General features: G+C 45.2%; 1 protein-coding gene across 6 annotated transcripts in view; it reads left to right on the top strand.

The window, feature by feature from the left end:
• The window catches only part of LOC100524475 (transducin-like enhancer protein 1), a 92,488-nt gene extending 66,575 nt beyond the window's left edge, over positions 1-25,913 (top strand). For all 6 annotated transcript variants that reach the window (XM_003480540.4, XM_005660179.3, XM_013993633.2 and 3 more), the window contains 8 exons: positions 478-668; positions 2,076-2,152; positions 16,315-16,564; positions 18,289-18,536; positions 22,214-22,361; positions 24,063-24,213; positions 25,118-25,194; positions 25,327-25,913. In XM_003480540.4, the coding sequence (XP_003480588.1) occupies positions 478-668; positions 2,076-2,152; positions 16,315-16,564; positions 18,289-18,536; positions 22,214-22,361; positions 24,063-24,213; positions 25,118-25,194; positions 25,327-25,434 (1,250 nt within the window). In that variant the 3' untranslated portion in view covers positions 25,435-25,913. The remainder of the gene's footprint in view (positions 1-477; positions 669-2,075; positions 2,153-16,314; positions 16,565-18,288; positions 18,537-22,213; positions 22,362-24,062; positions 24,214-25,117; positions 25,195-25,326) is intronic.

Here is a 27,611-nt window from a genome sequence, read left to right as displayed (position 1 = left end):
CAGGGGAAAAGAGGCCCCAGAATATTCTCCTAAAGCTGCGCTCTGGTTCACATAAATCCAGGATCAGGTTCTCATTTGGAGTTGTTAACAGGGAATGGAAACCTTGAGCTCAAGGAGACATCTCGGATTTTATCAAGAGTACCTTCCTTCAAGTCACATCATTAGGTGGTACTTGTGCCTCAGTTTGCCTTCTGTGAATTGGGTACACTGATACTGCTTAAAACTGCCTTCCCTCCCAGTGTTGCCAAGTGTTCCAACCAAGGAGGAAGTGCATGGGCAGTGCTTCTCTTGGGGTCCATTCTTCCCTGGAGATGAATTCATTTCTATGGGAAGAAGGGATCCTATGGAGGAACTGGAAGGGATACCACCCCAGCCTTCCCTCCTTTCCTATAATGATGGGCGCTGGAGAGGACCCTGGCATTGGTCAGGCTTGGACCTGAACCTAGGTAAGTCACAGCTGCTTGTGCTTCCTTGCAGCAGCCGGCCTGAGGACGCCCCTGGCGGTGCCCGGCCCGTACCCCGCGCCCTTCGGGATGGTGCCCCACGCGGGCATGAACGGCGAGCTGACCAGCCCCAGCGCCGCCTACGCCAGCCTCCACAACATGTCACCACAGATGAGCGCAGCCGCCGCCGCCGCTGCTGTGGTCGCCTACGGGCGCTCTCCGATGGTAGGGACGACAGGGATGGCCGGGGCGAGGGTGGGCGCGGGCGGGAGCTGCGGCGGCAGCGGCAGTGGTAGGCAGCTCCCAACCTGCTGACAAAGACCCACTGTCCCCACCGCACCCGCCTCCCTCTTGTCCGCCTTCATCAACATGCCGCTTCATTAAGCTGAGGCCAAATGTGTTTTGTTTGACTGTTTTTGTGGATGAAAAAAGGCAGTGTTTAGGAGCTGCTTCGGCGGTTCAGGGACATCTGGTTTTCTCCCACCGAAGTAGACTTTTTTTTTGGAAGGCGATGAAATGACTCAAGTAGCTCACAGAAGCCTTTTCATTCGTTTCTTGGTTTTTTTTTTTTTTTTTTTTTTTTCTCCTCCTCCTTAATTCTTAGGAAAAAATATTTGAGAAGCCGTAATTTTCTCTTTCCATGCTTATATTATTCTTTAAATCCAATAGTGTGGCTCAGGTTTAAGAAGTGATTTCAGTTCACCAGGGGGAATCACAAAGGGACTGAAACAGTGGGGCAGGTTCTCCTTGTCCTGCCTTCTCCCAGTGTGTAGATGGCCTTGTGTTTGACCAGGAAGAGAGACCGTGAAGGGAAAATTGACTGACTAGTCCGTGATTGTACCAGGAAAAGGGACTAGATTATAACTGATAGCACATGGAAGTTCCTGAATCATTTCTGTGGGTTCTTTGAAATCTGTCCCTTGCATTTCTTTCCTCTCCCTCCTTCACGACCTCCACTAATTTGGGGTAATATTGAAGTTTACCTTTTTTTCTCTTATATTGTGTTAGTAGGAAAGACTGTGCAGTGGGCAGCAGGATTGTTTAAAGCCAAACGGGTAGCTGAAGGACTAGGTACCTTCGTTAAGGTGCACAAAATAGAGAATCCATGTGTGAAACTGGGGGTAATTTTTCCCCCTAGGGACATCTGGTACTATCAGAAGACACTTCTGTTTCTCTGAACAGGGGTGGTACTAGTGGCACTTAAAGGGTAGAGGCCAGGGATGCTGCTAATTATCCTGCCCCCAACCGAGAAATACCTGGCCTAAAATGTCAATAGTGCCGAAGGTGATCGTCAGGTTGTCCTCAGGCTGACAGCATATTGCTCTTTGTACTTGTTTGGATGGGCAGGACATCCTAAGTCCATAGGGCGAATTTACCATGGGAGGCTGGTTCTCAGTGCACAGATAGATCACAAGCCTTCCTTCCTCCCCCAAAAGAAGTGTGTCTTGTGCTGTTTAGAGGTGGCTCTGTTACCTCACCCATTGTAATTTTTTCTTTTGAAAAAAATGCTAGCACATGTTCCTGTTTCTGTTGCTTTGGGGATTTCTGAGTTTCTAGTGCCAAGTCTTCAGAGATGTCACAAAGTGCCTACCCTGCATAAACTGAGTATGCGATGCTTTCTTTTGTTTCCAGGTTGGGTTTGATCCTCCCCCTCACATGCGCGTACCTACAATTCCTCCAAACCTGGCAGGAATCCCAGGGGGGAAGCCGTAAGTACCTTAATGCCTTAGTTTTGTTTTAAAGGCGCTTACTTAGTCATGGGTAGCGGCAGACTAGAATTCCAAAGGGAACATGGGCTTGGGTGTTTCCAAGGAGATTTCTAGTGTCTTTTCCTGAGGAGTGTTAACACTTTCTATAAATAGGCACCTGGTAGGTGTCATGTCTCTGTCTTCTCACTGTGGGTGATCTCATGCATTTCGTGATTTCTGCAGAGAAGGTGTTGGAGACAGGGACGAGGAGGGAGGTATAAACCCGGGGTGGCTGGCCCTCCTCACTTGATCCTTCCTCAGAAAGCTGCTCTGCTTTGCCATTTAGTTAGAGGGTAGCCACTGGAGATACTCCACTGAATGCTGTGGTGGACAATAAGCTGTCACAAAAATCTCAGAAGTGTGAATCACATTGTCTCTTTAATCCAGCTCATTGCTAACTTTTCCTTATTTTGGTGGAACCAAGGGTTATGTGAAAGGTAGGTTCTGTTGGATGCCAGCATCAGAGGTTGACCCCCAAGTAAAGTTTTGGTGAGTGCCTTCCTCTGAGAGATCTGGGATTACAAAGTGCAGCATGGCTTTGGTGGGGAAGCAAAAGAGATAGGTTAAAGGGCAAGAGAACATTCAAAATTTGAACAGCCCTGTTGGTTATTCTTCTGGGGTCACTTAAAATCACCTGTTTTCCATAATATTAGTAATTAGAAGCATGATTTCAAAGAATTCGTTGAGTCCTCACTTTCTGTACAAACTTGAAATTCGAGGGTCTGTCTTAACTTCTCAGCAAATACTCTGTCTCTCCTTAGGCTAGAAGATGACAGGGAATAAAGCCTGTTCCAATTTGTTGATTTTTCCACATATAAAGATACATGTCACAGGTCTTCAGGTTTGTTTGTTTGTTTGTTTGTTTGTTTTGCTTATCCCTCCACCTTTGAGTGGTTGCTTTCAGTTATTACTTATCTGTTGCATCTTGCACTATTTTGAGTGGTCCATTCAACTATCTGGTCATCCTCATGTGGTTTTCATTGTAGTAGCCTTGCTTTAAACAAACCAATAGAATGAGGCAAGATGGAATTCCTTCCCCTGTCCCCTGCTTTTAAAAAGCAGATTCCCATTGCTCCTCTTTTCCTGCTCTATTTCATGGGAATTTGATTCATGGTGAAATGAAGCTTTGGTTTATACTGTGAACTAGTAGAGATGTTAAGAATTCATGGTGATATCTAAACCCAGGGAAGACCAGGATTGAGAAGCCGAACACTGTTGCAATACTTTCTCAGCTGGTGGATCTCTTCTGATTGAATACCGTGGACTACTGTGTTATTTTTCTTGGAAATGTCCCCCATTGTCCAGACTGGAATGCCCCACTTGTGGGTATTTGTCACCTGTGGTTGCTGACATTGTGGCTTGCTGTTGTGTGTCCTACTATACAGTGAGTGGATAAAGGGCAAACTAGTAATGTTAAGAGAAATGGTAGTAAGTAATAATAATGGATGAATCTTCAGGGAAATAGTAGACAAGGCCAAGTTCAATTAACCATTAGTGAAAGCCAGATTGAGGAGTCAGAGCTGTGGGGGTTGTCCAGCTGCCAAGGTCCCCACCCTGAATGTGAAATGTGAGTCATTTGGGGTGTGGTGGGCAGAGCTGAGAGCTACAGTGCTAGTCTTGAAGGCTGGTGTGTAGGGGAGGGTTAACTCAGACTCAATTCCTAATAGTTTGTATATGTGTTAAAAATGCAGTTAGACGTGAAGTTTACACCTTCAGTGAATGATAGTACTACCATCATCCTTGACTTGTGAGCACCTTGGATCTTTGTGTTCACAGCTACATAAGGTAGGATCCATTGTGCCCAGGGACAGTGGGCAGAGAGGTGAAGTTGTAAGACTCACCTGTGACAGTGCTTTCCTATGGTCTGTGGATCCGAGGTCTCACTGCTCTCTAAACAGTTAAAATAATTTTTTTGGATTCCCTTTCAAGTTTGAGATGAGTCATATTACAGGAGGAAGCTCGAGTTAATTGGGAAGGAAGATGGAATTAATTGTTATCAGAGGGAAAAATGAACTTGCCTATTGTCTGGGATCTGGGCTATGCAGCCTTAGTCCCCATATTAATCCGTTAATTAGGATGAGAGGACTTTCTGTTCTCATCGTTTGGTAAAGTTATACTACCTGAGGCAGTGCTTCTCAAACCAGCTATGATGACAGACCGGTTTTTCCCAATATGACAAAGATTGATACTCTCTTAATAGACAAACACAGACAAATGGGAGGGGAAAGATGGAAAATACAAGTCCCAGTTTTTTTATTACAAGAGTCAGCAGTTGTGAATTGACTCTGAGTTGCTGTGTAAAAGTTTCTCGACACTTACTCTTTATAAGTGAGCATGTCCAGGCTAGGGTGAACAAGGTGGTAACGGTTTTGCAAGCATCGTTCTCTGAGAAAAACCAATTGAAATAATAATTGGGAAGGGCAGCTGGAGGCTCTTCATGGATGTTTGACAAAAAACTGTTAGGTGCCAGGCATGCTCCAGGAAAGACAATGTTCATCTTCCCAGCTTTGGGGGCTGGGAGTGGCTACTGATGCCAGGGAAATATGAAAGGAAGAGTAAATACTTGAGTTAAGTTTGTGACAAATGCTGAGTGCTGTGAAGGCAGAGCAGCAGGTGATAGGCAGACAAGTAAAGAGGGACCAAAGTTAGGAAGGGAAGGACTTTCTTGGGGGAGGGTAGATATGCAGAAAGCTGCTGCTTGTGCTGAAAGGAGTAAGCCCACTAGGCAGAGTGGGAGGGGAAGGTGGGCTGTTGCAGGCAGAAGGGTCACTGGCTTCCCGGCAGATAAGGAGCTTGAGGGTTCACGGGCAGACGGATGAGGGTGTGAGAAGAGTGGTATAGCCCAGCCAGGAGAGTTCAGCTGGGGCTGGAGGGACCTACCTTCAAAGTGCTTGCCTCTCGTGTGACTGCTCAACTGTGGTTCAAGATTCTCACCAAGTGGCTGTGCGCCTCAGCCGCAGCACCTAGTGGTGGGGACAACCTGCTGCCCAGAGCCACTCTGGGTAAAACAGAGTTGCTCCCTGGCTGTGTGAAGACTCTTCCAGTCTCTCCCTGGAACTTTTACCCCTCAGTCCTGTTCTTTCCCACCCGCTAAGACCACACAGTGTGCCATTAATCCATGGACAGACAGCTCTTCAGATCTTTGGGGACCACCATCTGGCCACCAGGCATCTCTTCTGGCTGAATATGGCCATTGCTTCAGCCCTGTCTCCATTGGATGTGATTTCCGGTTCCCACGCCATCTGCCCACCACAGTCTGGTCAGTTACCTCCCTCCTGTTCTCTCTTCCGCACATTTCATTGAGATCTGCTGTATAGGCATAGAGAATCCTATTGGGAGTTCACAGCCTAGGATAGAGTGCAGCATTAATCAAGTAATCACAAAAATAAATGTATAATCATAATGGAGATAAGAGCTATAACAGAGGAGTACTGTTTTGTGAAACCCTGTGGAGGACTGATCTCATCTGGAGGGTCATGGGAGGATTCTCAAAGTGTTTTATGTGCTGCAGTAAATCTGTAGGGATAGGGCATAAGCCTCTAGGTAAAGGAACCGGCATATGCAAAGGCCCTGTGGCCTTCCATTGTTTTTATCAAAGTGACCTAGAACAAGATGACATTCTCACCATTCTGTGCACATTTTTTGGTGAAACGCCAAAAAATGTGTACAGAATGGTGAGAATGTCAACCTGGACATTTTTCTCTCCCTCATTTCTAACTTCTCATAGCTTCTTTTTGTTCAAGGCATCATCCCTGTTCTGTACAACATCTGGGCCCAAACTTTAGCCTTTGATTCTTCCTTGTATAACTCCCATTTTTACTCAGTCTTCTTATTTGTTAAAATCCTCATGGAGATACTAAGTGAGTTTTCCGTTTATGAAATAGTTATCTGATCTGGTCTGTTTCTTACTCAGAAATCTTCAAAAGGTGCATATAAACTCCAAGGTAGCCCCTCTGATAAGGTAGCCTCAACCTGTTTTTCCAGCCTCATATCCTATATTCTTCGCATCTTATGCTCTGGCCAAGTGGGACAACCCCCTATTCCATGAAGAGTTCTCCTCCTTCCACCTGGAGCAACTTCCCTTCTCACCAGTCTTCACCTCTTCCTGGGGAAATATTTTCTGTCCTTCAAAGACCACCTCAAAGTCAGAAAAGACAAATGCATGTTTAAATAAATCACTTATATGTGGAATCTATTTTAGTGCAAAGGAACCAGTCTCCAGAACAGAAACAGACTCACAGACGTGGAGAACAGATTTGCGGTTGCCAAGGGGGAGAAGGGAGGGAGTGAGATGGACTGGGAGTTTGGGGTTAGTAGATACAAATGATTGCATTTAGGATGGATAAGCAATGAGGTCCTACTATATACAGGGAACTATATCCAGTCTCTTGAGATAGACCATGATAGAAGGTAATATAAGAGAAGGAATGTGTGTGTGTGTGTGTGTGTGTGTGTGTGTGTGTGTGTGTGTGATTGGGTCACTGAGCTGTACAGCAGAAATTGGCACGACATTGTAAATCAACCATACTTTAATAATTTTTAAGAAAAGAAAGAAAGAAGACCATTCAGCTGTTTGCTCCTTCATGCAGCCTTTGCTGATGCTTTCCCACCTGTGACCCCTCTCCTTCCCACATGTGATCCCTCTCCACGGACATTTTATAGCACTTTAGCCTTGAGTTGTGATCATGTGTACAGGTCCTACTTCTATCTGCTTCTTCCCCACTAGAACTGAAGCTTCTAAAGTTCCCTTGAGCACTGATTCCCAGTGAATGAATATTTGCTTCGTTGATGGGTGGAAGATGAGCCCAGGATTGTGTAAGACCCTGTGACTCATCCTCTTTCCAAAGGAAGTTACAGTTTGCATTTTAGAGATGGGTAGTGCTGACTTAGAAGCTGTAACCCTGACTGTGTTTCCAAACCCTCAAGGTGAAATTTAATTGCTATTGTTTGGTCAACTTTATTCAAGCTCTACTTCAGTTTCAGGAAATATATTCCCTGAATTCTGTGGAGATCACTGATTAAAAAAAAAAAAGAGCATCCTGAGGTTTAGACAGATTGACATCTTTGTTGTGCTTTGCACCACCCTCCCCTCAAGGTGTGTTCCTAGTCCCTTGGCACCACTTTTTCTCTCCATAAATTCCTGGGGGCCGAGCTCTACCTGCCTCGTATAGTAGCACCTAGAGGTCAGTCGTAACTCACACTAATAATAGCTTGGCTTAAGATTCCAGCTAAGTTCCAGATTCCTTCACCCTGTGTTTTAATGCCAGACATGTAATTGAGAAATCTTCCACCCACTTGTTTAGTGTTTAAATAAATCTTTAAACTGCCTTTTTGGAGTTGGAGCCTAAAGAGAAGAGAAAAGCTAAGCTACATTTGGGTAAAATTGCCTCTTAGGAAAACATGTTTTGCAGCAGTGAACAGAGGCATTCCTGGCTTCTGCCCGAGAAGGCGTATCTCAGGGGCCACCCCTGCCGCCCCGCCCCCCGCCTGATTTTGCTTCTCATTTCTCTGTTGACCATGACTAGATTCCACTGTTGGTCTATTTAGTGGATTTGAAAATTAATTCAGCATCCTCTTTACTTGTTCTGATATTTGGGTGTTTTTCGGTCTGTTAAGTGCTAAAAGTAACATGCTGGTTTTGTGTGATGTTATCACCATGTGGGTTTTGGTTTGACTTCTGTTTTTCTACCTTTTGAAGGTCTGGAATGTGAGGCTAATTTCTTAGGATTATATTGAGGTGAGAGGCCCTTCTGTTCATGTGACTTATGTTTAGCTGTTGCACAATTGTCCCTCCCTTTACGTCTCTCTCTCTCTCGTCCCTCACCTCTTCAGAAATGGCTTTCAGCTTACCAGGTGTAAGTGCAGTTTGTCTTTTTCTTGCTCAGATAAATACTGCTTGCCTGTCGTGGTTTGTTCCTTTGCTAGGATTTTTGAATTGAGCTTTGAAGTGGCCATATTTCAGATTTACCTTTGTCGTACTTTTCATCCAGGCATTTCTCGGTTTGTACCTTTGTCCTGCATAGGAGCCCTGTTGCTGCCCAGTATGTTTACAATTTGGAAACATTTAATTTATAGAGAAAGTAGGGCCTAGAGATCAGAATCGTAAATGCCGACTTTGGCCAGGGAACCTTCTAGTGTATCAGCTAGGCCGTCTCTTCTTGTTTGCTTTGTTTAGTAATTTTCTTTCTCCTAACTATTCTAAGAAGTTCTGTATCTGCATTGTTAAAAAATGAGAATAGCCGTGTATTCACCTAAATAAGGAAACAAACAAAGTCTCCTGTCTTAATGCTTTGAAGTCCTCAGCTTGTAATTTGTTACCAAAGCCCTTCGTTGATGTAGAACTGCTGTCTTCACATAGGGCAGGGCTTGCGCCTTGATCTGCAGGTTTGCTATTTGGGAGGATGCCTGGAAGTCAAACTGGAAAAGTCCTGTGGAAGAAGTCAAGGACTTCTCAGAGGTTATGGGTTAGATGTGCAGACCCTAAAACATGTTAAAGGTAAAGCTTGTTATATTGGCAAAGAAAGACATTTTGCCCTAAGTAGGTGATGCACCCGAAGACCCTTTTTCCCCTGAAATCTTTGAATAATATGGCTCTGATTTTCTTATGACTCCACATCATAGCACCCCAGCCACCACCTTCACTGCACTAGTTCTTGAGGCTGAGAGTATCCTCCAAAATCTTAGGTTCATATTATTCTCATTTGACTTAAAGTGAGCTAGATGCCCCAGTCCTCCGCCCAGGGCTCCGTAAGGAAGCACAGGGAAGATGCTGACACGCCTGGTGTTCTCGTTCTGTGTAGGGTAGGTGACTCCATCGCACTCCTGTGACCCTCTTGCAGTGAGAGTGTCAAAGGTAGTGGAAGCTACGGTAAAGGTTAGAGCCCCGCTTCTGTGCTTGGCCTGACCTCCTACTTTCGAGCAGAGTTGGATCAGTTACTGTCTCCTGTACTGCTTCCTCTCCTCTCTAAATAATAAGCGGCGGCGAGCTGCCCCTGTGACATGAGAACCAAAGGTTGCGTCTCTATTATGCTTCGTATTTTTCTGCGTGGACTGTGCCACACGATTTCATTTACCCCCTGCCTCAGCAGTCACATTTACAGGGTACGTTTCATCAGGGCATGTTATAAAAATAGGGAACTGAGGCCCGAATAAGTTCCATATGGTCCCTACATCTTATTAGTGATTAAACTGAAACCTCATCTGGGTCTCCTCACTTCCAGGACTGTCCTATATGTTCTTCAGCACCCGGGCTCAAGGAGCCAGCTTGTCACATGTGACTCACAGCTGCTTCTACTGCAGATGGTGTCTGAGGAGGTCCAGCGTCCGCTGGGCCCTGCTGCTGGGGAAGGGCTGTGAATTTCGTGATTACCATTGCTCTCTTTGTCTTTGTTTTGCCGGTGGCCAGTTCCGAGTCTCTGGGGACTGCTTTCCCTCCTTGGGAAGCTTGGTACTACCTATTAGCCAGGACGACTGGCTAATCTGGTAGGACAACTTCGGAACATCAGCTGGCAGATCCCTGGTGGCGAGAGGATCCCCACCTTCTTGGAGCTGACTGTCCTCGCCTTGATGGAACAACCTCTCACACCTTAATCTATTGTCATTCGATAGCAAATAGCAATATAGGGCATTTGGATTCATTTACTGAGGGCCCACTGTATGCTTGCGGGCGAAGTCATCCCACCTGTTCCCGGAGGACCAGGGAATGAGACAGACAGATGTAAACGTGGGCAGAAGTCCTCAGCATGATTCCAATTTATAGGATAAGCCAAGGCCCTGGAAAGGATTCATTCAGCCTGGGGGGTTATGCAGGCTGCCTGAGGGAAGGAGGAAGGGAAGAAGTGACATGCGCTGAGGAGGAGGCGGCACTGTTCTCCGCAGGAGGGAACAGTTTGTGTGCACTGTGAAGATGTGACAGCATGCGATATTTTAGGGGATTGGCCTGTTCCGGCGGCTGCGAGTTGAGGAGACAAGACGGTCACAGGAACCAAGGCTCCTTGACACTCAGTCGTGAAGGGCTCACTGACTGCTTGAAGAGCGAGTGAAGGTTTTGATGTGAGCAGAATTCTTTTGCATACCTGGTTGTATGGCAAGAAATTTTCCATTGAAAGGGCCAGGTCCACAGGCAGCGGGGCCTTGGCCTCAGCCGTTATCTCCTGGGTCCTTGCTTCCTCGTTACTGCTTGCTGGGTCTTGCCACTGCCAGACCTGTTTCCAGAAAGCCAGCACCTCTGAACACCTGTTTTCCTTTGGCCAGAGAACACAGCATGGTTTTATTAGCAGGAGCCTCTCTGCTAGGGAAGGACAACCTGATTCCCAGCAACTCTGTCCTGATTCCCCGTTGGCAGCGCCTGTGGCAACTCTGAGTTCCTTCACTTTTGCTGTGTGCCCTGCTCCAAAGGAGTTTGATTTCATTCAGTTTTTAAATCTGTGATGTTGGAGTTCCCGTCGTGGCGCAGTGGTTAACGAATCCGACTAGGAACCATGAGGTTGCGGGTTCGATCCCTGCCCTTGCTCAGTGGGTCAAGGTTCCGGCGTTGCCGTGAGCTGTGGTGTAGGCTGCAGACGCGGCTCGGATCCCTGCGTTGCTGTGGCTCTGGCGTAGGCTGGCAGCTACAGCTCCGATTAGACCCCTAGCCTGGGAACCTCCATATGCCCCGGGAGCGGCCCAAGAAATGGCAAAAAGACAAAAAAAAAATAAATCTGTGATGTCCAGGGGGCTTTATTCCCCTCACTTCTGCCACCAGATCTCAGAATTAGCTCCTGATCTGGAGTTGATTCGAGCAGCCGAGGTAGTGGTTGGGGACTCAGCTTTCTGAGGCTCCAGGAGGCGAGTGGGCAGCCGCTAACCAGAGCCTGAGGGGCTCTTCCTTTCTGCCCCACACTTTGTCCCAAGCCTCTCCGAACGTCCTCTGCTCCCCTTTGCCTGGTGCTATCTCCCCACCTCGCCTTTAAGATTTATGAACTTGCTGATTTTCCTGGCCGCATCATTGCCTCGTGTTTTCCTGGCTGCTTCCTTGCACTGTCCTCCCTTTCCGCATTCCTGGCCCTCACACTTGTCCACTGGTCGAGATAAGAGCCCTGGATTCAGCCTAGCCTCACTTTCCTCTTTTTAAGTCACGGGTGTTTCATAACGATGCTGTCATTTCCCGAAGGCCCTTGCAGGTGTCGAGCATAGTGTAACTGTTTTGCACTTTTGCAGCTGCTGTCTCTTTTAATCCTTACAACAACCCCTGCCACCCTTATATTTTATTTTTTTTTTCTATCTCGTCAATCAGGAAACAGACGTATTATAAGCCACAGGTAGTTAAGAGACCATAGTCAGTGGGGCCATGAACCCCGGCCCCGCATTTCAGGTCCCTTTAATGCCAGAGTCTAGGCTTTCACCCTGGCTGTGACCTAATCTACTGTGTTCATTGGTCGGAAGCCCTCCTGTTGCTTTTTTCTTGAATACACACATAAATCTAAGCTTTTCACATTGTGGTATACATGAGCAAAGTGCATGTATAGCCCCGTGACTCTGCACCCAGAGCCACCCAAGAAACCCCCCCATCCCCCTTCCACTTGCCAAGGGGAACCACCACCCTGACTTCTGATACCAGAGGTGAATCCTGCCTGTAAATGCAGCCATGCCATATGCATTCTTTTGTGGCAGTCTCTCTCTCAATTCAGTCTTGATAGCTATTTATGAACGTACATTATCTGTTTATAATTTCCCCCTCCTGGTTGATCTTACTTTTCCTAGTTCTTCAGTCAGTCAAGAGGGTAAGTGTCCTTCTGGAATCTCTTTAACATGGTCACTATCAAGGTAGGTATCCTTTTCTCAAAGACATTCTGTTGTTCCTGGAGGCGGATAGGTGAATAAGTGACTCCAGGCTGTCTCCTTTGCTCCCCTGGTTGTCCCTTCCCATCAGTCTCTCTGTGAGCCCCTCTCTACCCACCCCAAAGCCTTTTGCCTCTTTCGGGTTTGTTCATTTGATGAGGCTCTCCAGCACAGCGGGCAGCGCCAGCTTCCTCCAAGGCCCCCTGTGACTGATGTATTAACATCCATATGGGTTTCCCCTGGGACAGATGAATGTTCACAGCTTCTGGCAGCAGTTCGCTGTACTGTGAATCAATTTTAAACCACCTCAGTGTGATGATCACAGACCTCCTGTGCAGTTTAAAGACGAGGACACCTGGGAGAGAGGTGGGGCTCTTCCAGAGGCAAGCATACAGCTCTCCGTCTGTCCTCTGTGCATCTATTTTAATCTGGAACATTTAACTCTGTAATAAGAAGGGTTTCAATTGAAGCAAGATAACGTTTTCTTCCAATAAAAATCTGGAATTGCTAAAAGGGGATCTGATGGAGACTGCCTACCTGGAGGTGCCCACCTTGATTTATGGCAAATGGAATAACTAACATAATTTACATCTGCTGTTATTCTCACAGCACAGAAAGCTTTAAGAGGCAAGCTCTCTCCCCACGTCAACCACCATTTTCAGAAAAGACATTCCATTTGATTGTTTTATTTTATGAACATTTAGTGGTCATTTTCTCCAGCTCCATCTCGTTATTTGCTTGTTATTCTCAGACCCAGGTCATGGTGCCTGGTATCTGAGTCATGTAACTTGCTTCTGGACCTTGAAGAGTTCTCCTAGAATGTGAATAGACTTAAACCCCAGTCTTTTTTTTTTTTTTTCTTTTAATTTTATGGCTGCAGCTGCAACATTTGTAAGTTCCTGGGCCAGGGATTGAATCCGAGTCATAGGATCCTGAATCCTGTGGATGGGATTCCTAACCTACTGTGCCACAGCAGGAACTCCTTAAACCCAGGACACTGATACGATCCTATTTGATTCCAACTCCAAATAAATGGCGTAGGTTCAACTAACTATAATGTATGTATGTTTAAATATCATGTGCAGCCCTAAAAAAAAAAAAAAAAAAAAAAAAAGACAAAAATAAATAAATAAATATCATGTGGGCTTGATACGTTACTAAGGATATCAAAGGATACTGTGACATAAAAAAATAGGAGATTTAATCACAAAAAAGAAACAGATTTGCAGATGAAAATAACAAACTACTGGTTACCTGGGGGAGAAGAGAAGAGGGAGGGGCAATATAGGGGTAGGAGATTAAGAAGTATAAACTACTTTGTGTAAAATAAGGTGCAAGGATATATTGTGCAACACAGGGAATATAGCCAATATTTTATTACTGTAAATGGAGTATAATAACCTTTAAAAATTGAATCGCAACGTTCCCATTGTGGCTCAGTAGTTAACAAACCCGACTAGTATCCATAAGGACATGAGTTCAATCCCTGGCTTTGCTCAGTGGGTTAAGGATCTGGTGTTGCCATGAGCTGTGGTGTAGGTCACAGACATGGCTCAGATCCTGTGTTGCTCTGGCTGTGGTGTAGGCCAGCTGAAACAGCTCCAATTCAGTCCCTAGCCTGGGAACTTCCATATGCCTCGGGTACAGCCCTAAAAAGACAGAAGACAAAAAAAAATTGTGAGTCACTGTTATACACCTGTACCTTATGTAATATTAAATACCAACTATAGGAGTTCCCGTCATGGCGCAGTGGTTAACGAATCCGACTAGGAACCATGAGGTTGCAGGTTCGATCCCTGGCCTTGCTCAGTGTGTTAAGGATCCAGCATTGCTGTGAGCTGTGATGTAGGTCGCAGACGCGCCTCGCATCCCGCATCGCTATGGCTCTGGTATAGGCCAGTGGCTACAGCTCTGATTCGACCCCTAGCCTAGGAACCTCCATATGCCGTGGGAGCGGCCCTAGAAAAGGAGAAAAAAAAAACAAAACCACAATAAATAAATAAATAGAAAAGGAGAAAAAACACAATAAATAAACAAACAAACAAATACCAACTATACTTAAAAAAAATAGGAGATTTAGTGGTTTGGTGACATACAGGCTTTGAACTGTGGTGGTTTTTTATGTATATTCATTTCCTAGGACATTTGGTGTGGTTCCCATTGTGTGTAGTCAGTAATTCATATGAAGAGTAATGTTAAGGATTTGGGCCAAATAGCCATTTTATATTCATTATTGGAACCAGTTTACCAGGAGATTACATATCTTTTGGTAGAGGGAAGGGGAAATTCTTTTAAAAGTCTTTTCATATATTCGATATTTTTTTTTAGAAAGAAAATAATTGCATATGTTTTATTTGCAAGCCAGGAAGTGTGTGGGTTCTATGTGCAGGCAGGTAGAAACCTGATATCTTGTATCGGTTTTCAGTTTTGTGCATGCTAAGTTATTTTTCCAAATTTGAGTTAGCATTAAAATGAAAATTTAAGTTCTGTGTTAATAGCCATGGTCTTTAGAATCTGTAAAGGGACTGCAGGGTGCTAGTGATAAGTTCCAGAAAGAGCCTAGACTTATCCCAGAGGGTTATGGGAAGGAGGAAACTCTGCATATTTCATTTATTGTTTATGTGTACAGCAGACCTATAGAAAAAGTTGAATGTTAAACTTTTTTTTTTTTTTTTTTTTTTTGTCTTTCTACCTTTTCTAGGGCCGCTCCCGCGGCATATGGAGGTTCCCAGGCTAGGGGTCCAATTGGAGCTGTAGCCACCAGCCTACACCAGAGCAGCGTGGGATCCGAGCCGCGTCTGCAACCTACACCACAGCTCACAGCAACGCCAGATCCTTAACCCACTGAGCAAGGCCAGGGATTGAACCTGCAACCTCATGGTTCCTAGTCAGATTCGTTAACCACTGTGCCACAACGGGAACTCCTTGAATGTTATATTTCTAAATCAGCAAGTGATGGCTTTGCATAAGAAGAAAGTGAAAGCAGTGGTCTTCAGTGTGTCTTGTTCAGATTTGGATGGGAAATAGTAGCACTTCTATGTCTTCTTTCCTCTATAAGTTCTTTTCTTTGTGCATATTTTATAGTGTCTATAATATATTAGTGCTTGAAGTTTAAATAGATCGTTAGGGAACAAGTATGCTTTACGGTTTTGGGTGGAAGCATGCACTAGGATTAGGCTTATTGGTATTTACCAATAGCTTAAATAACATATAAGTTTATCTCTCTCCGTGCCCAAGGCAGTTATCATAGCACCATAGTGCCACCAGGGCCTCTGCCTCCTATCTTAATGTTCTTCCCCTCCTTGGGAATTGATTTTCATCTTCAAAGTCACCTCGTGGCCCAGAAAGGCCGCTGGAGCTCCAATTATCTTGCTTGTAGTTCAGGTAGCAGGAAGAAGGAAGAGGAGGACAGGAATACCCCTCTTCGTCTTTTTAAACCCTTTTTCTTTTCTTTTTTATTTAATTAATAAACTTATTTTTTAGAGCTGTTTTAGGTTCACAGCAAAATTGAGTGGAGAGGACAGATAGTTTCCGTGTCGCTAAAGGCCCCCTTTCTTTTAAGTTATGAACCAAGGGCCACCTGACAGTTTCTGCCCGCATCTTACCAGTCAGAACATGAGCACAGCTGGCTAAAGCAAAGCTGGGAAATAGTCTTTTGGCTGGGAGCTTTGCTGCCTTGGTTGAAACTGGGCTCTGTGGCCAAAGATCTTGTCGAAGAGGAAACTTGAAGTCTTTGTCTCAAAGCCATTTGATGTAGGAGAAGCTCTTATTTTCTCTGAATTAGGCAAAAGAGAATTTAAGTCCAAAACTTAAAATGCTATGTTTAGAAAGCTGTTGTTGTTTGTCAGTGTTGAAGCATACTGTTTACTGTGTGTAATTATTATGAGCTAATAGTATGAGAGCTTCATCTTAAGCATCAAAAATCATCACGTTATATCACTCTAGGAAATCATACAGTTATACAAGGTACATGGAGGGAGGTATTCTGTGTTAATTTGGAAGCACATTTCACTGTTTCATAATGGGTTTTGGAGGAATGTTTTATGGAACGAAGAAGCACAATTTAAACATCTTCTAAAAAATTTAAAATATAGTTCAGTTACACCCTCGACTGTGGCTATTATTTTGTTTGTTCCATCTGCAAATACTTCAATTTATATTGATTTCAAAAGGAAATCATAGCAAGCCTCTTTCCTTTGTGCAAGTGGTGGGGGGGTGGGTAATGACTAATGGCTTTATGATAAATGTGTTTTCTCTCTCCGCTCCTGTTCTCCTCTCCTCCCTAATCCTCTCCTTTCCAAAAGTGCCTACTCCTTCCACGTTACTGCAGATGGTCAGATGCAGCCTGTGCCCTTCCCTCCCGACGCCCTCATCGGCCCCGGCATCCCCCGCCACGCTCGCCAGATCAACACCCTGAACCACGGGGAGGTGGTGTGCGCGGTGACCATCAGCAACCCCACGAGGCACGTGTACACGGGGGGGAAGGGCTGCGTCAAGGTCTGGGACATCAGCCACCCTGGCAACAAGAGCCCCGTCTCTCAGCTCGACTGTCTGGTGAGTGAGAAGGCACCGGTGCACAAGGGTAATTTCCCCCTGGAGACTCAATAAGGAAATCGCTGTCGGGGCCTGGGTTTTATTCCCATTATGAGGAAATGGAAGCCCATTCTGTTTCCTGTGTTAGCTCTTGAGCTCTCCCCACCCTCTCCCCTCAGTGTGAAGGTTTCATTTGTTGCTATTTCAGTGATTTAAATCCCAGAGTTGATGGATTTCTCTTAAAAAATATTTTCACAGTAGTTTACAGAAGCTGTCCTTGTGTGAATGTATTCAGAAGGGGGTTTCCCGTTTAATGGATGGAGCACAGCTAGGCCTGGACTCTGAGCCCTGCAATCCACTCGACTTGTAATTTCCCTACAGCCTTAGGATAAATATTGAAGAGTAAACATTTGATAACGTGGCATAAAACCATTCTGAACAGGGTCTGTGTTTTCAGGGAGACCTGGCTGGGTTTTATGATCTTAACTTCAGGAAAGAGTTAATAGATCACAGTGAAAAATCAGGGCGGTCATCAGCAGAGTGGGGGTGGGAGCAGTGCTTCCCCAAGGCACCAGTCTACCTTCCCCGAAGTGTGACAATACCGTGTTGCATTTCTGAGCATCATAGTACATGTCTCGACATATTCTCTGTGCAGTGACCACAGGATTTATGGACCATTTGCCTTTGGCCATAGGCAGACTGCAGGCCGCTCTGCTCCTGTAGGGTGTCACTTTGCTGTGGCAGCTGGTTCACTGTCCCCGCTGCCTGCCTGGCAAGTGAAATGGCAAGGGTTCCCAAGACGGTGTTTCCAAAAAAAAAAAAAGCATGATTGTTTTTGCGATGGAAAGACTCTTTGGGATAGTTCTTAGTTTATTTTTTCAATCAGATAACTTAAAAATATCTCCATTAATGAAATGTAAACATAGGGAAACATACATAAACATCGACCAACAGACTACAGTGGTAGGAGAATTTTGTAACACTTCTCTCCTTTTTTGAAATTGCGTTGCTTAATGTTTCTCTAGTCTTTGAACAACAGGCCACAGTTAAAGCATAGTAAAGACTTGACCTGTATCTGTTGAGTTAAAGGATAGCAGTTATTTCTTTCGGGGGCAGGGGGTGTTGTTTTAAGTCCCACCTCCTTTTTTAATGTGTTGTTTTTGAGAGAGATATGCCTTCTTTTATTCATTTCTTTGGCCTTTGGATTGAGAGGCTTAAATATGACAGCAGCCTCGTTACATCTTGAGAAAGCAGCTGTTTGTTAAATTCTTAGACAAGGATCCATCTGGCTAATGAAGACACAGTACAAGCCTTAGGCAGAGAGTTAAGGGTAATGAAAACCAAAACAGAGGCAGCAGGTCTGCCATTTCTATATAGTAAATAACGGAGGGTGATGAGGTCAAAGATTTATAAACGAGCTTTGAAAAGTGGTTTCTGCACGGAGAAGTACATGGGCACCTACCTTATGTCTCCTGATCCTTTGCAGTTCCGTCTACTCGGCAGGAAATTGGGCATCAGAAGCAGTTCTGGGTAACCACACATGCCTGAGCAACCCTGGGTGTTTGTTTACTGCTTCTAAAGAGCCAGTGGCCATCAGATCCTGATCTTTATCACAAGACTCGTGCTTTGCTAGTGTCCATGCAATACCACTTTTTTAAGTCAACAGCCAAGATAGCAGTTGGAGAAAATGGCATTGTGACTGCTTGGTCATGCATTATAGCAATTAAATTATGTTTATTTCACAGAACAGGGATAACTACATCCGTTCCTGCAAATTGCTCCCTGATGGCTGCACTCTCATAGTGGGAGGGGAAGCCAGTACTCTGTCCATTTGGGACCTGGCGGCTCCCACCCCACGCATCAAGGCAGAGCTGACATCCTCGGCCCCCGCCTGCTATGCCCTGGCCATAAGCCCTGACTCCAAGGTCTGCTTCTCCTGCTGCAGTGATGGCAACATTGCCGTGTGGGACCTGCACAACCAGACGCTGGTGAGGTGAGCAGAGGTGGTTTCCCAAGGGGAGGCTCCCTCCCGGAGTACTTGGGCCAGAAGGCCCCCTTTTATTCCTACTTCTCTGGCTGCTGCCCTCAGGCGCTCAGCCCACGCATTAAGAGCCTACCGTATGCCAGGCTTGGAGTTAGGAATAAAAAGATGAAACCGTGTCACCGTCCTCATGGGGCTGGGGCTTACGGTCTTGCTGCTGTGCTTGGATGTCACTCAGACTTTATATTTCCTTCCCTCATGTTCTCATTCTTCAGCCATGTACAGATGCCAGGTTTGTTTAAAAAACATTCCTGCCTCTTGCCAAAGGGTGGCATACCATAAATTAGATGGAGGTACCAAAGGTCTTCAATACTAGATGTTTTTGGCTTTGCTTAGACCCTCCTATGTGAAAACAGGAGCCAAGTGATAAAAGAATAACAGAAAATCAACAAAAGAACATTAGAAGAGGAGATTCCATGAACTTTACCCACAAAATGGTTTAAGAGTATCGAGTGTTTCTCAATAACTAAATAATCCCTGTCCAGGTGTCATTTTATCCAGGAGCAAGCCCAGCTGCCTGGAATCTACCACCTTCTCCTTGGCTTTGGTCAGCTCACCCCCTCTGGCAAAGGGAGCACTCACATTAACAGTATTAGAGAAAAGCCTTTAGAAAAGGAAGCATTGGAGTTCCCGTCGTGGTGCAGCAGAAATGAATCCGACCAGGAACCATGAGATTGGGGGTTCGATCCCTGGCCTCAATTAGTGGGTTGAGGATCCAGTGTTGCTGTGGGCTGCGGTGTAGGTTGCGGACGCGGCTTGGATCCTGCATTGCTGTGGCTCTGGCATAGGCCAGCAGAAACAGCTCTGATTGGACCCCTAGCCTGGGAACCTCCATATGCTGCAGGCACAGCCCTAAAAAGACAAAAGACAAAAAAAAAAAAAAAGGAAAGAAAAGAAAAGGAAGCACGAAATTAAACATCTAAGGCAGAACAGGCATGTGTTTCACCCTTCTGTGTCACCTTCACTCAGAAACATGGTTCTTGACACAGTTTTAGACACATGAGTCAGCAGGGCTCCTCCAGTGCTTCCGCGCCCATAGCTGGAGGGAAGGGACGGATTAGGGAATTCATTTTAGCAGCTCACTCTTTCTTCAACCTCATCTGTAGAAATCCAGTAAGTGTCACTGGGCCAGGCTCTGCCCCTACGTGAGGGTGATGGCGCAGGAGTTATTTTTCTTGTTGCTCACTGGGCAACTTAGAATGAGCAAAATGGACAGATGGACAGATGGAGCCAGAGCCAACAGCCTTTTCAAACTTTGAGCCTAGCAAGTGTTGGGCGATTTTTCTTTTCTTTCTTTTTTTTTTAATTTAATAAAACCACTTCCAAAATATTAATTCAGAGTGCTTTTTTCAAATGTTAATCTCTTTAACCCTAGTTGCTTCTTCATTGCTGTTATCCTGATTTTATCATGGAGGAGCTGTGATAGGGCCCAGGCACCCATCTCCATTGGGTGTGCTCTGAACTTCTCTCTTTGCTGACCGCCAGGGTCTCAATACCTGATGGCTATGACAGAGTCCTGCTTCACAAATCTCAGTTTGGACTAGCCACACGTGGCTAGTGGCTACTTTGTGTGACATGACAGGGCAATGCAGAGTCTACTGTTTTTTTTTTTTTTTTTTTTTTTTTTGTCTTTTTAGGACCACACCCACAGCATATGGAAGTTCCCAGGTTAGTGGTCGAATCAGAGCTGTAGCTGCCGGCCTGCACCACAGCCACAGCAATGCCAGATCTGATCTGCATCTTCGACCTACACCACAGCTCGAGGCAACACCAGATCCTTAACCCACTGAGCAAGGCCAGGGATGGAACCCACACCCTCCCAGATACCACTTGAGTTTGTTACTGCTGAGCTACGACAAGAACTCCCTTAATATCTTGCATCTGCTGTGACCCAGAGGAGCCTGAGGACAGCACCGAGATAGGTGGATACAGGGATGGAGAAATACCCACCGGGTGCTTAAGTCAGCAGAGAAAAATTTCTATATTCAAGGAATCAAAGTATTTCCTGAGTTCCAGAGGTAAAAGGAATTCGGAAGATGAAATGAAGAGGGAGGTCCCTGGGTTTCAAACGCTATTTGAAGGCAGAAAAGCAGCAGTTTGGAAACGGGTGGGGGGAGTGTGCGGCTACTCCAGGCCTGGGGGACCAGAGGGGAAGCCTCAGAAGGAGAGTTGGGTGCATGGAGGAGAGGACCAGGTGGAAGTTCTGAATGGTTTTCAGAGGTGACTTTTTTTTTTTTTTTTTTTGCTTTTTTTAGGGCCACACTCCCAGCATATGGAGGTTCCCAGGCTAGGGGTCAAATTGGAGCTGTAGCCACTGGCCTACACCACAACCACAGCAACACCAGATCTGAGCTGTGTCTGTGACCTATACCACAGCTCACGGAAACCCTGGATCCTTAACCCACTGAGTGAGGCCAGGGATTGAACCTGGGTCCTCAAGGATCCTAGTCAGATTCATTTCCACTATACCACTATGGGAGCTCCAGAGGGGCTGTTTTTGATGTGGCAGTTCACATCTTATCTCTGAATTCAGGGCACTGGGGTTGCTCTTGTCTTACCCTCCATGCCCTTTAAATTTTGGACTCAGCTTTCAAGATTGCCGCTCTGTGAGAAGGTAACAGGAAGGGGAGGCACTGGAAACTTTTCTCTGGGTGTTGAGGTTCCCACGAAGTACTCCTGGATGCTGCCTGCTTTGCCGTCCTCTTCAGGCCTCCGAACACCTCTCTCTGGTTCCCGGCTCTCCCCTGCCAGCTCCCTCTTGGCATGGACCAGACCAGACTCATGACCCCCAACCTTCTGGCCCTGTGGTGGCTTACCTCCCCCTGCCCCCAGCAAGCCCCACCTGGGACCTGGCAGAGCACCTGCGCCCGGCAGATCCTGGTTGGTCGCTTGTTCTGGGTGGTGGTTTTTGACCAAAGCACAAGGATCCTCTTTAAGAGAACAACAGCCTTGTGCTCAGCTTCGAGGCCACGCTGTGCCAGAGGCCGGTCCCAGCAATCAGCTCCGTCTCTGCTCTGCGCCTCTGAGTCAGGAGGCCGGCATGCCCCTTTGTCTCTGCGAGTCCACATTTCCTAATGCGGGTCTCTTTCTAGTAGAGAAAGCGAGGTTGAGTAAATACATGAGCTCATGCTTTGTTGGCAGGAAGGGCATCGCTGTGTTATTCACTCATGGAGACAGGAGTGCTTCTGGGCCCTGAGCTGGTAATGTGGTGATTCAGGCCCACGCGGTTAAAGGCCAAGCCTGCCTCTTTCTGGGAGGAATACACTTGGGATTCTGTGTGTTTGCCTTTTTCCCTCCCCCCGTCTTTTCACACTTAAACACTTTTCCAGACCTGGGAGGAATTTTTCGTTCCAGACGAATTTGTAAGAATAGCTCTAGGAGCGTATTTAACTTCTCCTGTGTGGTGACCTAAAACGGCATTCAGTTTCTTCAGCACTTGGATCCTGAAAAAAGAAGAAAATCTGCAGGTGCTGTTTCCTCTCCTCCTCAGGGGAAGGTTGGTCTGATCTTGCACATCAGCAGACACTGAGGAGATGACACATGCTCGGCAGGTCCAAAACCAACAACACAACAGTGTTTACCCTGAGCCCTGGCAGGAAATCGTTATTCAATCTGGTTTGTTTTATCAGGCAATTCCAGGGCCACACGGACGGGGCCAGCTGTATTGACATTTCTAACGATGGCACCAAGCTCTGGACGGGCGGCTTGGACAACACAGTCCGGTCCTGGGACCTGCGTGAAGGGCGGCAGCTGCAGCAGCACGACTTCACCTCCCAGGTGTGGGCTTGTTCTTCCCTGTGCAGCCACCTCCCCCCTCCCATCCCCAGCACAGTAGTAGCCAGACAAACAGTCTGGGCTCTAATTTGAGATACATACACACAGACCCCAGAAATCACCCCCAAATGCTTACAGTGTTTTAAAATTGCTGTGGTTTAAACAACCTGTGGGTTGTTTTAGTGGTATATGAGTTTGCTTCAGGAATCTGCGCCTGGAAGAACATACAGGGTCTGATCTGCTGTCCATCTTCTCACCATCTAACATGGGGTTGAGAGATGAGATGATGATTTGGTCCACATCGAAATGGACCTTGAAAAATATGCAGTGATAATCATGATAGCTCTGAGAGTTAATTTATTTCACATACATCAGGCATCTCAGTGGATGCCCGTCTTATTACTCATCCCTTAAAAACTGGGCTCATGCCTGCCCAGATTTATGGAGTTTTGAAATGGCATAAAAATGGTAACTTTGATTGTGGATTGTGGAGATGATTTACATGTTGAATGTCTGACTCTAGGCCTGTTTGGGGAAAGACAGGGCATGCCATTTTAAGTGCTTTCTGATGGTGGAATTGTTCTTTTTATCATCGCTTATTTCCTTACTTTTTTGGGGGTAATAAAAGTAATTCCACTCAGAAAAATAGGACAGAAATGGAAAGCAACTATACATGCAACTAAATTTCATGGCCCTGTCAAAATTTTGTTGAGTCTCTCGTGTTCCAGCCCTGTTCCTGTTATGGGTAAGATCCTATTTTTGGTCTGCCCTTTTTTTTTTTTTAACTTCTCGTGGAGAATTTCAAATATATATGAGAGCAGAAAATGTTTAAGCATATGTAAAAGTCCAAACCACAAATCCCATATGCCCATCACCCAGCTTCAACAGTTACTAGCACATGACCAGTCCTGTCTCATTGGTTTTCCCTGCCCCCAAACAGTGGATTATTTTAAAGTAAACCCCAGACATCATATTGTTTTGTCCCTACATAGTTCTGATAGTGTCAGTAAAAGACAAGGAGTCTTTTCAAACAAAATACATGAGTAGTGTTACGAAGAATAATTTCTTAATTATTTTTTATTTATTCATTTTGTCTTGTAGTTTTAAAAGCAAAGTATAGTTGATTTACAAGGCTGTGCCAATTTCTTCTGTACAGCAAAGTGACCCAGTCATACATATATGTTTTCTTTATTCCTTCTAATTATTTCATAAAGGTGATCAGCACTTGCCTTATCTAGATTGGGTTGCTTATCCCATAGACTTTACCACACAGTTTGAAGTTTGCTTGTTCCATCCTCCTGTTTTTTGTGGGGTGTTTTTTTTTGTTTGTTTTTGTTTTTTTGGCTTTTTGTTTTGTTTTTTGCTTTTTAGTGCTGTATCTTGCAGCATATGGAAGTTCCCAGGTTAGGGGTCGAATTGGAGCTGCAGCTGCCAGCCTATGCCACCGCTACAGCAACCGTGGATCCAAGCAAGCTGTGTCTGTGACCTAAACCACAGGTCACGGCAGTGCCGGATCTTTAACCCACTGAGTGAGACCAGGGATGGAACCCACATCCTCGTGGATACTAGTTGGGTTCATTACCGCTGAGCCACGACAGGAACTCCCCATCCTGTTCCTGCTAGTTTTCCTCCCTTTTTTTTTGTCTGGTCACTTCCTAAGTTCATTGGGCAAAACACTCAGCGAGCCTCTTCTGCTTCTTATAGATATTCTCCCTTGGTTATTGCCCAACCGGAGAATGGCTGGCTGTGGGCATGGAGAGCAGCAACGTGGAAGTTCTCCACGTGAACAAACCCGACAAGTACCAGCTGCATCTCCATGAGAGCTGTGTGCTGTCCCTAAAATTTGCTTATTGTGGTGAGTTCAACTGAAAGGAAACCGGAGGATGCTGATGGCCTGAATGGAAAATACTTCTACAAAAATACAGTGGAGATCATATCTGGAAAAAATGTTCTCTGAGCAGCTGGATGCAATAATTCTATTGTCTTAAAATGTCCCTCAGAGCATAGCGATGTCGGTTTCAGTCTGTTTCCCTAATTTGAGAAAAGTCAGCAGGCAATAAAATTGCCTAATACAGGGTTTTGACACATGTTTGTTTTTAGTGGGGAGAGTCAAGGGTGTGGGTGGGGGGCACTTAGTTACCAGTCTGAGAGGGGTGGGTGGGATGTTGGAGGAGAAGGGAACAGGAGCAGAGGAGGTGGCAATGGACTGGCCAGAATGAGGAACCCGTGGTCAGAGAAGGAAATGTTTAGCTGCACCCAGGCCATTATACTCTTCAGTGAAGATAATGAGGGAGGAAGTTCATGGGGAGTTAAATATTTGTTCCCGAGATGGATGGATGGATGGATGGATGAGTAGCTATCACATGTTAACCACATTCTATGTTCCATATATCCTGTCTGCTATTTTACTTAGATTTGTCATCTCATCCTTCCTGGTCCCGTTTTTATCCTAAAGAGAGTAAAGGGAAACAACTTCACTGATGGACTATTTGAGGACCCACTGCATGCTGGGTGTGAGGCTACCTGGCTGATGGCTGATGGGGCTGACATGGTCCCTGCCACCACTTTGGTTAAACCCAGGATTATAGCTGGTTCACACTGGAGCCCAAATTTAAAACCTGCTCTTTCTACTCATGTCATAGCCCAACCCCTTGCATGTGACAGTTTATGATTAAAAAGGCTCTAATTTAAGTCGATGTAGCTAATGTATAGCAAGGATTATGATCTTGTTTAACCACATGTTCCTTTGCTAATTCTAGGTAAATGGTTTGTGAGTACTGGAAAAGATAACCTCCTCAATGCTTGGCGGACCCCCTATGGAGCTAGTATATTCCAGGTAAGTCGGTGCTCTTTATCTAGAATGACAGTTGGACCACAGTGTTCCCGATGGCTCCAGAAGTGAAGATGCAGGGCCCCCGACTATGTCTGTTCCACATTAAACACATGTCCATTGTTTTCTCTCTTCCAGTCCAAAGAGTCCTCGTCCGTGCTCAGCTGTGACATCTCTGTGGATGATAAGTACATAGTCACTGGCTCAGGGGACAAGAAGGCGACAGTCTATGAAGTCATCTACTGAAAACATTATGTGGTTTAACGTTTATAGTTGAATTGGGCCAAAATGTTTTGAATTTGTAGGAATAGAAACGTTGTAACTTTAAGAAACACAAAAACCTGTTTCCAAGCCTTGACACAAAACAGTACTTTGCGTCTACAAAGAGGAGGCAACAGCACATCAGCAGGCCACCCGTCTACCAAGACCAAATGGAGCGCCAAGGCAGGGTGGACAGAGGGGCAAGGATTGCGGCTTGAGGAATGGAGCCTGCCGACCAGGGCAGGGTCCATCCTTTTCTTCTGTGTGATCTGCTGAGATCAACTTTCTGTTCCTTGCGATTCCCTGGCTGCCCACCCTTGGTAGAGCAGTGGTGTCTCCAATGAAACTTGTTTCCTGGTTTTGCATCTTGTGAAATGTTTTTTTGTATTTTTGTTGAAGGTTAAACATTTGTATAAATTGTAAATATATTTGGTTTATTACAGTAAAGGCTTTAGTACCAATAAGTGGTTTCTCTTCTCCTTTGTTGTTTTTATCAATGCTATGGAATCATTGGTGTGGGTTCTATCCTAAGCAAATTTTAGACATGTGCAGAGGAACTTTTCAAATGCACTTTGTGTTTTATAAATGTATTTGGTCACGGACTCCCACTGCACTAGAACCTAATTAACACTTCTGGGTTACCAGGAACTCAGAACTAGGGACAATGAGTAACTGAAGCTTTATTAATGATGATTTTATTTGAGAAGCAAAAATAACTTCAATATTCATTCTTTTGTTTGGCTACTCTTGTGATTCGAGGGCACAAATTAAAGCTCAGCTTTTTCTTGGTGATTCACTGGGAGACAGATTATTCTTTTCTCTAGGAAAGCCCAACATTTTATTCAAACCTATAGTCTTTCCCTTCACAAGCTTCCCAATTTAAGAAATGGAGGTGCCTTGTGTTTAGTGTTAAGACTGATGATATCCACAAAGCTGTGGAGTTCATTAACCTGTAAAAGAAAGGTGGGATGCCCGCTGGTTTTGTCTCATTAATACTTATTTGATCTATTATATTAATTGACTTGCACCAACCACACCCAGCACTTCACTCCATCCTTCTCATTAAGGCTTTCCCTGCAGCTACAGCCCTTGCTCCCTGTCATTAGTCTGGTCTTTATCTTTGTGGACAAGCTTTTACTAATTTGATTAGATGAAACCTGTAACCCTGGGCTTTTAATAAGTTGCCATGCATGGTTCCCTCTGAAACGGCTGCATGACTCATTCTTTATATACCTATTATTTATTGCAATATTTTTGAGAATAATGGTTAATAATTTTGAGCAAGGTTTTCTGGCTGTTTAAAAATAGCACCTAAAGAATTTTTTAATGTTCTTGTTTGCTTATGATCCAGTAAGTTGTTGGCAGTTTTGTCTTAATATTTTTCATTTGTTATCCAGACCTCCTTGTTTTTATACACTTAACATTATTTTGTTTGCTTTTTTGCCAAAATAATGTTTATGTACAGTTTGTTAAATATTTTCTCTTCTCATTAAGCAAATGGCAAAGCCCTAATTACTAAAGCTGATTTCTCTCTCATCCCTTCCTTGTGTAATGAAGTAGGTTTCTCTACCACAGACTCTGCTGGCTTCTTTTCTGTTCCTCCTTCCCTGCCTTACCCTCCCTCCTTTCTGTAATGTACGGTAGAGGTTAAGTTGCCCCACCAGCAACCAACAGTGCCAGTGGCTTTGAGACCACAAAGGGTTGTCTTGCCCATCCGCAACCCAGAGACCCAGGCCAGTGGTGCAGCTCTGTGCTTCTGTGGTTACCCCAGTGGCCTGCACTCCCAGGAAAGAGCAGAAGTCCAGAGAGTGAGGTGTGCTCTCAAGCAGGTGACTAGGAATTTGTCCATCACTTTGGTTACTGGTCCAACGGTGGGAACTTGGTCACGTGGGAGACTGGGCGATGTAGTCTCTTGCTGTGCAGTGAGTACCCAGGGAGAAGGGGACACCTTTGAAAAGATTCTGGTTAAAAAAAAAACCCTCCGGTTTTCTACTGGTGCATTTTCTCCCTTCATGCTTCATGGTTTCCTAACCTTCCAATAGGGGATTTTCTGAGGGTCATGAGCTTATCAATTCATCAATTATTTTGAATCTGATGAAACCAGTTCCATTTGCCTTTGGATGAAATTCCAGTCTAGTCCCAGAAAAGGCATTTTGTAGAGC

The sequence above is a fragment of the Sus scrofa genome, chromosome 1, assembly GCF_000003025.6.
Source record: "Sus scrofa isolate TJ Tabasco breed Duroc chromosome 1, Sscrofa11.1, whole genome shotgun sequence".
Classification (NCBI taxonomy): Eukaryota; Metazoa; Chordata; class Mammalia; order Artiodactyla; family Suidae; genus Sus; species Sus scrofa.
Note: the sequence above shows the minus strand (reverse complement) of the source record. Positions and strands in the feature narration are given on the sequence as shown.